We start from the raw sequence: 11,915 nt of genomic DNA, 5'->3' as shown, positions 1-11,915 counted from the left end.
AGGAGAGGAAACGCAAGAAGTAAAAAAGAAATATTTCATGAGTGTATTTTCATAACGGTTTGGAGTTAATTATGACTGTTAGATAATAGCATTTTTTGACTGACCATAAAGATGAACATTTGTTTTATATATGACTGCAATAAACATATCGCTTTGAGAGTGATACCTATGTATATATTTAATGCTTTAATTATGTGTAGAAGTTCAAAGCCAATACTATGTACAAAATTGTACGTTATTGATTGCAAAAATGAATTGATATGAAAACATAAAGCTTTTTTTTAAATAAAAATCAAATGCTTATAATAAATATATTATTAACCTCTCTGAAACTTATGCAAATGCGTTTAAGTTAATTTCCATCACTTTGCGGCGTTTTTTTTTAATCTAACGATTTAATCAATAATATTACTGAACATGATTAATATATTAAATATATCAAAGATAAGGGTTTTTTTTTAAAAAAAGAAGTTTTTATACATCTGATGCATGTTTTTTACGATGTGCCATATATTCTTATTTAGAAACAAAAGACAGCTGTTGTCCTCAGCAATAAATTTCATTTTGAAACACTTTGTTTACTTAAATTATTTCGAGTAAAAGAAGACCATAATGCCGCCATATGCATGTGAACTGACTTAGTAAATTGAAAATTGGTCTAACCAATATTAATTGGTTTGACCAATCATATGAAATAAACGTATTGAAAAACAAATAGATGGATTAATAATCTGAAATCATTTGGTGAACTCGTATACACGTATGTACACATGTACATGAAATAAATTATAAAATAATTATTTTAATTGAATGGAATATATTTGTTAAAGAATTGCATCGTAAATAAGAGGAAGAAGTAGGTGTTCTCAATAAAGTAAAGAAGCACAGAAAAAGGAAATTATACAAACTATCAGGTAAAAAAAAGAAAAATATTAAAAGAGGCCAAAAAAGTAATAATGATAATATGCGTCTTCCGCTGAAGACCAAAAACACTAAATATCACAGCATTGGATGCAGATTCAAGCAAGTGTCTGAGATGCCTAGATTGGTTAACATACCAGTTTTGTAATTTTGGCACTAAACGCGAGATGAAAGAAGCAATTGCAATCTCTTCGTTGTTCGCCTTTCCACTTTTCAAGAGAAATTGAAAAAGAAATATTGATAAAATGCTAGAGTACATTATTATAGAATCTTTGGAGCCAATGGCCATCCCTGATTGTGCTGCATGGTGAGGAAAAGCAGAATACTACATACCTACTTAATTTGTATAGACTTTATGTTTACAGGTTTAAAGATGTATTTCCTTTGTCCAGGATTAATTAATCCATACATCATTTGGCTCGATACAATATGTTTTCTTACTTAAATGTATTTTCCGGGAATTGGCAGGTGGAATATGAACCAAGTGACAAAAACGGCTTTAGCCACAGAAAGGGTTTGTTTCTGTTCAGAATAAAGCTTTTCTGACTTTACTTTGCAGCATTTACATTCAAAAGATAATTAGAAAGTATTACATATTACTATCGAATTTTTACGTGGTTTACTTTGATGATATTAACAGCATGGATAAAATATTCTCTGAAATGATGGTTTATTAAAAAAAGAGTGTTTGACAACCTTTAGTAAACCGGGTTGCGATCAAAGGCCAAGATATGCCTCTTTTCTATGAAATTCTTGGTTCAGCAAAGAAATCTGTTTAAGGAAGTATTACAGATTCTGAAAAGACAGAGAATGTGAAAAATGTTCAGTACTTACATATGAAACCAAAAAGCAGAGTAAACAAAGATATTCTAATTATCTCAGTTTGTTTAACTTATAAAATGGATTTTTGACAATTTCTTAAAATGTTCTGAATATTAATGTAATGAAAAAAAAAAAAATAATAATGGCATTTTGTGTAACATTTTTTGTCACTAGTTTAACAATATTCATTTGTTACACCACTGACTGAACTTAAACTAATTGTTATTCCTTATGTGCTATTATTTCATGAATTTGTAAGAATGTTTCGAGATTTTAAAAATAATGCATCTTAAATGTTTTATTCCATCTCAAATCAATAAAAACATTATGGAAAAGTCAGTTTGGAGGATTTATTTCATATATAAATTATTTTATTTCTTTCTTATAATAATTATTTTATTTCAAGATTAATTTAATTGAGTGGAATTATCATATTTATTTCTTTTCAGCATTTCGTTTATCGAATAAATCCACATGGAATTATTTTACATCAATTTTTGTTCATTAAGTTATTTATATATATATGACATCCAACATTATACCCTTATCCCTTTCTATATAAATCTTGTGTAGAGCCTGGGCCAACTTGGATTTCATTGGTTGGTTTGTTTCCCTCTATTGGTTTCACCTTAGTTAATTAATTTTGTTTGAGATCTTAGTCTGATCATGACCAGCAGATTTGCTGTTTTTTGTTGTTGTTGTTGTTGTTGGTTTGTCTATGTTCATGATGTTGACTGAATTTTGACAATGACCAAGAAAGGACAGAGTATAAGTTGACTTTTACTAATTTCATTATCTCTATATAATTGTTTTCTGTTAATTCCCAAATATTAATGTTCTAATATAAAGTATAAAGATTCAGTCTTTTTTAAATATATCTTGACTTTGTAAATGAAGAAAATAATGATTTCATATATCAGCGTACTTTATATATATACATATTTAAAGCAATACAGTACAGTTGTATATTATCTATATACAGATCATTGACTAAAAGTCCATGCATTCATTCAATGTACATATTCGGAGTCCTAAGGCTCTATATCACGTTCGAGGCCTGTTCGAAAATTATTGAGACATTGTGTATTTTTTTCTTTCTAATGAACGTCTTTCGGTGAAAATTTGCACACACGTATGAGATACACTAAAAATTAATAAAAGCAGGAAATATTTTATATATATTATTAAATGCTATCTTTTTTAACATTTTAAGGACAAAGATTTTTATAGTACGGATTATAATTCAAATATATGTTTTAAAAGATCATTCTGAACCAGAAATAATATTTAGTAAATACTTTATGGATTTCGTATTCATTTACCTTGAAGATATTTTTGAGTAAACATTAAGTGTAATGTAATTACGTTTTCAATGTTGGAGTGTTTAAATATAGTAACATGTAAAATTGCACTAAAACTGACCATGCGTAAACAGAAAATAAGTCTTCTCTTTAGGTTTTCCTGTGTATACTTGACCAAACATCTAAGTGTTCACCTAAAGTTTTTTTTTAAGTTTTAAAGAACAAATGCGTAAAAAAATATCTTTAATTCATAGTTAATGATGCATATTTCATTTCGGCGTTGCAACAATTTCATGCAAGTATCTCGTCAGAATTTTAAGTAAAGTGCGATGGAAATGATGTACACTCAAAATGAAAAGTCACATAGAATAATCTCTATGGAGTAAGACCACCATTCGTTTTAATTACTGCAAGACACCCTCTTCTGTTTTGCACCATGTATCCTTGAATAGGAGATTGACCAATCTGCTTCCACAACTACTGCCTAGATCTTTCCAAATCGCTAAAATTGTGTGGAATGGAGGGGGGGCTTTGAAATTCTTTATAAAAATCCCAAAAGTGTTCAATGGGATTCAGATCCGGCAATTTGGTCGCGCATTATCACACAAGTACCTTTAAGTCAATATCCTTGGGCGTTTAGCACGTAAGTGTGCCGCTTTAAGGATGAATCAGAGAAGGATATGGAGATAACGAACAGTATTCAATATCATAGTAAATAAAACAATACAAAAAAGGAGCAGATCAAACGCGGACCTCCGAAACATCAGATGTGGGATCAGGTGTCATGGAGGAGTGAGCATCCCCTGCTGACTGATCACATCCGCCGTGTGCTCCTTGTCATGAAATAACGGAGAATTCTGCTGTTAATTCAGTGTATAAATAACTGACTAACAATTAGTATGAAAATCAGTCAGCATTTGACTCAATGATAAGTTGTATTTGCTGACAAGGTCATTGTATCGACCATAGAACTTACGAAATGATGACTTTAAACGAGACTGCTGATATTCTTTTTTCATCAACTTGTTTGTCAATAATTTTAGAAATTGTTCAACCTAGAGAATGCTCTAGCGTATTGAATCAACTGAGATATATACACTCCGTATGCAAGTGATGAATGTTATATTGCTGCATAAGTAAGGGATTTGACAATAGAAAAATTAAAGTCATCACGTTTATCATATAGCTCGGATGTTAGATTACCATTGACGTCTTTTTCAAATAAAATATCCAAGTATGACATAGATGTGTCAGACTCTGTGGTATCTTTTATCTCAAGCTCACCAGGATATATCGTATCGACGTAGGAAGGGAAATTACCATTGTTAATTGACAATACGTCGTCGATATATCTAAATGTCGAGTTGAAGGCCACAGCAAGTGTTTTCTTCTTTTCACGTATGAGATTTTGCACAAATTCTGCTTCGTATGAATACAAAAATAGGTCTGCTAATAGTGGAGCGCAATTGGTTCCCATGGGAACTCAAATAGATTGTTGAAATACCTGGTCTCCAAAAACCATACAGATATTGTCAATCAGAAACTCAAGCATCTTTTTTATGTCAACTTCAGAGTACTTGTGTGTGCAATCAAAATGTTTTTTAACAAAATAAATTTGCAAATGACCAATGACCAGGTAAGTAAATTTACGAGTTCTGTTGGTATTGAAAAAGCAGCTGTCAATGATATCAGAAAGCCTGGACTTTAATTTATCGTGGTGAATGGTTGTGATAAAGTTGAAAAGTCGTAAGTTTTTAAACCGTTGAGTTTGGTAAAATCTTGTAATTTCAAATTGTCAAAAAGTTCTTCGGAATTTTTGAGTGTCCACATCTGATTCACACCACTTCTTGAATATATTGTTGCACAGTACTCTTGAAGTTTTTCCTTCACTACTGTCAATATCTTGAGGAGTAACGAAAGAGGCTTGGTTGAACATTTACAGGAATCCGTTATGTATCTTTGTTTGTTAGGATTTTTATGAAGTTTCGGAATCCAATATATATATAGGGTAGTTCAAATTCGTTTTGATCTGTGAAAAATTAAAAGTATTTATGAAGAATTTCTTCCTTAGACAGGGAGGAATGAGTATAAGTAGGATAACCACTTGTAGAATTAAATCCAAGTTCTTCTAAATATAAATTAAATAATTAGCCTTACAAACGAAAACAATGCTGTTACCTACTTTGTCGGCATGGGCCAGTACGCGCTGATCATGTAATCTATCTAATTCTTTTTTCACTTCTGGATCATTAAACACAGAAGGATAGATAGATTTCATATTACCCCTCAATCTTTTTGGGGGGCAACTGAGGGGCAGATTGTTTGGGATGATGTTTGACTGCCACGAGCACCGATTTTTTTAAAAACATAATTCATACGATTGAAATTGTATTTTTTTGTGTCTAAAATTGTTTCAGGACAATTTAAAACTCTTTTAACCTAGTGTGACAAAAAACCTTGGATTGAGACAAAGATCCAGATCACATCCGGTTTGGTTAAATTTTGTCCAAAGCTTTCAAATTGTGATAAATTGGCGATGAAAATGACATACAGGCTATAGAAAAATGTGTTTAAATGGGTTTTGATACTGGTTATTAATTTTTAAAAGGTATATTAAGGACAATTAAGAGCTAAAATAAAAGTAAGTTAAACGTGGTGCAAGGATGATCAAGTTATCAGCATTCCAACGGCTTTCCCTTCTTTCTCAACTGTCATTTTGTCAATATTTTGGTTTTTTTAAGACCAGGGGACATTTGATGATGATCACAAAAAGATGCTTATTACACAAAACACTTGCCTCAAAGTACAGATTTATTGTTTTTAAGCTTCGTCACAAAACATTGGTTATCATCGGTAATATTTTTCAACAATTGATGAGAAGACTCACTTGTTGTAATAATTTGAAAGTATACCTTTCTATGAAGTAGTTTTTAAATAAATGCATTCATTAGTGTGAATACTTAGAAGTTTTGAGTATATATGAATGAAGGACAAGATATGGTAATCTCAGACTCAATAGTACAGTGAAACCTGTGTAATCCTACATGCACTGGGAGTCGGAATAGACAGGTTGTCGGATTGCACAGTACAGTGTTAAAAACAAGGAAAATAGTTATATGGGAAAGATATTTATCGTTGGAATTCAAAGCTAGTATGTCGGATTATTCAGATGTCGGATTAGGCAGTTTTCACTGTAGTCGTAAGCCTGCATCAGTTAAAAAATATCGTGGGTTAAAAATGATCTTGTTTAGGTAAATCAAATGATTAATCCCCTTATAGATACTATGCAAAAAGAAAAAAATAATCGCGAAATTCTGCTTAATCAAATTTGCATTTCTTATTCATAAAGTGGCATGAAAGGGAACTCGTATTCTTTTTTCATAATTACAAAATCTTATTTTTTGCAAAAGAAATCATATAAACAACTTTTGACATTTCTGTATTTGTCTTTTTAAGTGTCTGAAAATTGAACACGTTTTTAACTTTGTTCTGTACAGCTATAAATCGTTTAATTAAGTAATATATATGTGTAAAATTGACTACTGTCGAAAAGAGTTTTACATAATTATAGACAAAGTAGTGTACAAATCAGAATTATCGTTTAGTGGATTGTAGAAGTATCACATGCTTTCAATATTGCCGGAATTTCCGATTTTTTCAATTTTTTATAAGGAGCGTGCACATGATTGTCACTACGGTTGACGTTGACCTTCCGCATTCAAGTGTAACTCTATATATAACAATGGTGGCTAAAATTTAGATACAGTAAGTATTATTTAGAGAACTCGACAGGTTCTGTATCGTAGATACAAATTTGGGGGCAGACGAGTGCGAAAGCACGAGTCTCCGCCCCCAAATTTGTATCTACGATACAGAACCTGTCAAGTTCTCTAAATGATTTGTGACACGATCAATCAAAAATAGCTCCGCCCACTTTATAACTTTGCAGCGTCCAAACTTCCGCCAGAGTTCTGTAGATGAGGCCCCGACGGGGAGTACGCATCCGCAGTATATATATATTTCCACGGAAAACGTAAAATTCGGTCAGATTTGTTTTGACAATTTAACGGGGTAGACGTAATCGAGTGATAGTCAGTCTTAATGGATAAATTGGAGGATTTAACCGTAATTGTTGGGATCTATTGTTATGATTGTAGATGGAGATTTATCATAATTTATTTCAGGGATCTTAAAATCCCGGTTTAACTAGATTTACATAAACAGGATTTACAGAAAATTCTTCGATGGACTTTGATGTCACGGATTTTTATTTTCAAATTGAATTGCGACATTAAAAACGAAGTGAAAGAGACGTGTGGCTGTCGTCAGCGAGAAGGATTTTTTCCGTGGTAGCGAATTTTCCGTTTCGTGTGGATTGTTCAAAATTAGGTACAGAGGATGTTTTCCGTTATTGCGATTTTTCTTTTTACTTTCGATCGAAATTACGTGTAGATTCTGTGTGGAATAAGTTTTTAAAAAGTGATTTAGAAATTTTGACATTCTGCATTCTCAGGAAAATACCGGGTATTTCCTAAAAATTAATAATAGGAAAACATCAGTATTTATTATGTGTACGTGCTAGCTTTGCTAAATTGAATCAGATTTATTTTTAGACCGTGCTGTATTTTAGATACAGAATAGTTGGCAAATGCAATACTGTAAACAAGGCTAATGCAGAACGGAAAGTAGCTCCGCCCACCACAGTCCCGTTCTGTATTGCTAATACAGAACAGTAAACTTCAAAGAAAAACACCGCTATCGTGTCACAAGTAATAATAATTAATCTGGGTTATATCTTTCTTAAAGATTATTTTACACTTTTGTTAGCATCTCCAATGACATTAGTTAAAACAGAATACTTGTTTGAAGGTATTTGTTAATGAACACTTTCAATATTAAATTTCTCTTATAAATATGCATACAATTTATTTTTTAAAATACATATATGGGAGGCCATTCCTATTTAAAAAGTACAAATATGTTTTATGATACCGCGTTTCATTCAGATGGAAATATTTTTGAAAACAATGACTAGAAGAGATTGTACATATTTGTCCTATGCAATGATAACAATCCATAGAAATATGATAGCTTTTCTCTCGAGGAAAACCCACGGAAAGTAGGGCAGGGTTTTCAGCAAAGGACTATTTTTGTGTGTATCATCATTAAAAGACAGGTGCTTATTCATTTTTTTTAAACGGAATAGAATATCATTATTATTGTTACCTTATAAAGCTCTTTTTTCCTATATTTAAACATAGTAGAGTTTCCTTTTATTGACGGCCCTGAAAAAATTAATGTATTTTGTTATTTGAAACATCTGTATTTAATCCTTTCCAACGTCATGCTTATACTTGAAATATGGAGAAAACAATTAAACAGTTGCCAAACTCTTAGGTCCTGGAAAAGATACAAATCATGAGCAGAGCAGACACGTGCCTCTAAAACATCAGACGTTGGATCACATGCTATCGAGAAGTAAGCGTCTCTTTTAATCTCACCCAGTCATGCCAATCCGCCGTGTGTTCCTAAATAGAAAAATTAAGATAATCAAGCTTGCAAACAACGCCAAGAAAACAATATGAAAAATTCCAGTAAGCATTCGACCAATAATATATTACATCCGCCGACAAGGCAACCGCGTCAACTATAGAACTTGCAAATATTGACTTTAAATGTTTATATCTAACTTGACTTTAAATGATCATATCTAGCTTGCTTCATCAACTTGTTTACCAATAGTATAGTTTGTATCTTTTTTTTATTATAGTGTTCTTACGTAGAGTATGAATTCTGTCGCTAGTGCTCAGGGTCTATATAGAATATACAGAAGTTTAAAAAAAAGTTTATATCTTTTATAAGTCACTACTCTATATGAAATGAGCAATCTGAATGATTATTTCATACATGTACTTAAGTCATTTAATTGAAATACAGGTACGAACTCAAAAACAGCCGATTACAAAATGGGGGAAGGTCTTTCTTATCTGTTTGTGGCCGCCATTGATTTAGGAACCACGTTTTCTGGTGTGGCCTTCTCCTCTAGGGATGCCTTCACTAAGGAACCAACCAACGTCTGGTTAAAGACATGGCACGGAACTATTGTCACCTACAAAACTCCCACTGTCATTCTCTTCGATCAGAACGGAGACTTTGATAGTTTTGGTTATGAAGCCGAGGATAGATACACCGATTTGTTGTTGGATGGTGTGGCAGAAAATTGGAGTCTCTTCAGAAGATTTAAAATGTCGCTTTATGAGCAGCAGGTTAGTATTTGTCTTTTACTCTCTGACATACTCACAGACAAATTTTTAAAAGAGTATCTATCACTTTATTGTTCAAATTTTCATATGAAATATATTTATTTTTTATGTTTTCATATAATAGAATACATGTACAACATTTCACTAAACAGAATAATGTCAATATGATGCATTTATGTTGTAGAGTGTATTGGAGAGTTTAGAACTGGTTGCAGATAATGGAAAGAAAATGTCTGCCATGAAAGTATTTTCTGCTTCCATCAAGTATTTAACGGAGCAGCTGACCAAGGAAATTATGAAACAGGTCTCTTACACCACAGATAAAGACATCAAGTGGGTTATAACTGTTCCCGCCATCTGGTCTCAACCGGCCAAGTCCTTCGTCAGGAAAGCTGCCATGATGGTAAAAGTTTTGTTTTGTGGTAATGCAAAGAAATTGAACCTTGGTACTCTTCAAATACAAAAAAAAATTGCAGTTATTTCCCACTCTGTTGAAATTGCTTTCTTGGATGGATTGTAAAGAATTTGAAATTTTATCCGTTTTCAGGCAGGAATAGAATCGGAGATGCTTACCATGGCACTTGAGCCGGAGGCGGCAGCTATATGTCTGAAACATTTACCTTTAGAGAAAAAGAAGATGGGAGAAGTTGGAGACAATTATAGAACCTTCTCCCCTGGATCCAGTTACACCATTGTCGATGCTGGAGGTTTGTACGTGTATGAACAAAATATGTTGAACTTCACAAAAAATGCCATGATAATGTAACATTTATAAAAAGGAGGTTAGGATAATAAATACTAGTAGTTGTCGGGCTCGTAAACTTTGTTACTAAGCACTATTAGCAGAATTTAATTAATCCACAGACTTGAGAAAACATCAGAGGTAATATAAAATATCTAGGAACAGAAGGAATTCCCTATCGACATGATCGACACACTGATCCTAGGTGTCCTGTTTTAATCTTGAAATTGGAAAAATAATTTTAAAACAGTGGTATAACAATTTATTTTAAGAAATACGACCCAACTTAACCCAAGCTTGTTTAGGTTTTGCAAAGACATTCAATATAACGACCCCTCTAGTCGCTTGCCCCTGCTTAATAATAGATAAATTTCCTGTTTGTATTACAGGAGGAACGATTGACATCACAACACACGAAGTTTTGGAGGATGGGAGTGTGAAGGAATTGTTCCAGTCGTCGGGCGGTGATTGGGGAGGTACCAAGGTAAACGATCGCATCATGGAATTGTTTGAAGATGTTCTTGGTACTCAGACCATGTCTGAACTCAAACAAAATCAACAGCTAGACATCTTAGAACTTGAAAGGAACATTGAAACAGCAAAAAGAAGTTTGAGCACACATAGAAGGAAAATGACAATTACGATCCCCGCCGGAATTTTAGATCAGTATAAGAAAAATCATCATGCAGATCTTTCTTCTGTGAAAAGTGCTTCTCTGAGAGATGGAAGAACGATCGAATTTACGTTTAACAGTGGTAAATTAAGACTGGATCATGACTCGAGTTGTTCTTTCTTTGAACCATCAATAATTTCAATATGTGACCATTTGAGGGATATGTTTCAAATGAGCGCAGGACAAGGCATAGATACAATAATAATGGTTGGAGGTTTTGCAAATTGTTCTTTTCTCATCAGAAAAATTTTAACAGAATTTCCAGACAAACACGTGCTTGTCCCCGAGGAAGCTGAATGGTCAGTGTTAAAGGGGGCGGTGATATTCGGTCACGATCCCTGGCTGATTAAGCAAAGACGGAGCAGATACACATACGGGGCGAAATGTAAAAAGCTGTTTAAAGAGGGAGAACATGATCCAGATAAAAAAGAGGAAGAAAACGACAAGGTCTTCTGTCATGATCTCTTTAGTAAGCACGTGGAAATCGGTGAATTGATCACCGTTGGAGAATATCAGACAAATAAAAAATATCGTGTTTCTCATGACTCCATGGCAAGAATACAACTGTATGCCTCTCGGAATCCTGACCCTAAGTATGTGACGGACGAAGGTTGTTTCAAGGTTGGAGAACTGGAAATTTTCAGTCCTAATTTAGAAGTAGAAAGTAAAATCCGCGTTCAGTTGTCTTTCAGTCACACTGAAATCGAGGCTAGATTAAGTCATAGAAAATCAGGAACGTCATCTGCAATTTATCTGGATACGCATTTTTAAGAATCGGGTTACCTCAGTTGTATTTATCACTTTACCGACCAATTTTAGCAGTTCAGAGTTGAAAAATGTATGGTCTTGTGAGTGATAGCGTATTTTTAATAGTAGAAGCACACAAAGTGCCTTTTGCAAGCTCTTAGGTGGCCAGTTTTACTAACATCTAATGTCTCGTTCATATTTTTTATACAAGTATTTTACTAAAAATATTACATATTTATTGTGATATACATTATAATCATTTTATATGCATTTATAACAGACTTGTTTCTGTAATAACAAAATAAAACTAAAGAAATCCAATTTACATGTCGTGAATCTATTCCAGTTTTGATAATGATTTTTTTTTACGTTTACGTAAAACGAGAAATTTTACAATTACAATTAAAATTTTCCATCTACAAACCTCATATAGCCTATATCATAAC

General features: G+C 32.8%; 1 protein-coding gene across 2 annotated transcripts; it reads left to right on the top strand.

Annotated features, from left to right (window-relative positions):
* The first annotated feature begins 6,726 nt into the window (after positions 1 to 6,726).
* On the top strand, positions 6,727 to 11,794 carry LOC134255414 (heat shock 70 kDa protein 12A-like). 2 transcript variants are annotated; one of them, XM_062737930.1, is made up of 5 exons: positions 6,727 to 6,809; positions 8,982 to 9,310; positions 9,492 to 9,710; positions 9,855 to 10,014; positions 10,439 to 11,794. In XM_062737930.1, exons 2-5 carry the CDS (start codon positions 9,011 to 9,013, stop codon positions 11,491 to 11,493), a joined length of 1,734 nt encoding a protein of 577 aa, XP_062593914.1. In that variant the 5' UTR covers positions 6,727 to 6,809; positions 8,982 to 9,010; the 3' UTR covers positions 11,494 to 11,794. The 2 variants fall into 2 exon arrangements, with proteins under 2 accessions (XP_062593914.1, XP_062593913.1); XM_062737929.1 differs by lacking the exon at positions 6,727 to 6,809 and adding an exon at positions 8,375 to 8,522.
* Positions 11,795 to 11,915: the final 121 nt, after the last annotated feature.

This window comes from Saccostrea cucullata, unplaced genomic scaffold, assembly GCF_032062105.1.
Source record: "Saccostrea cucullata isolate Sc308-1 unplaced genomic scaffold, CSIRO_AGI_Scuc_v1 ctg16673, whole genome shotgun sequence".
Classification (NCBI taxonomy): domain Eukaryota; kingdom Metazoa; phylum Mollusca; class Bivalvia; order Ostreida; family Ostreidae; genus Saccostrea; species Saccostrea cuccullata.
The sequence above is the reverse complement of the archived record's forward strand: the minus strand, read 5'-3'. Positions and strand labels throughout refer to the sequence as shown.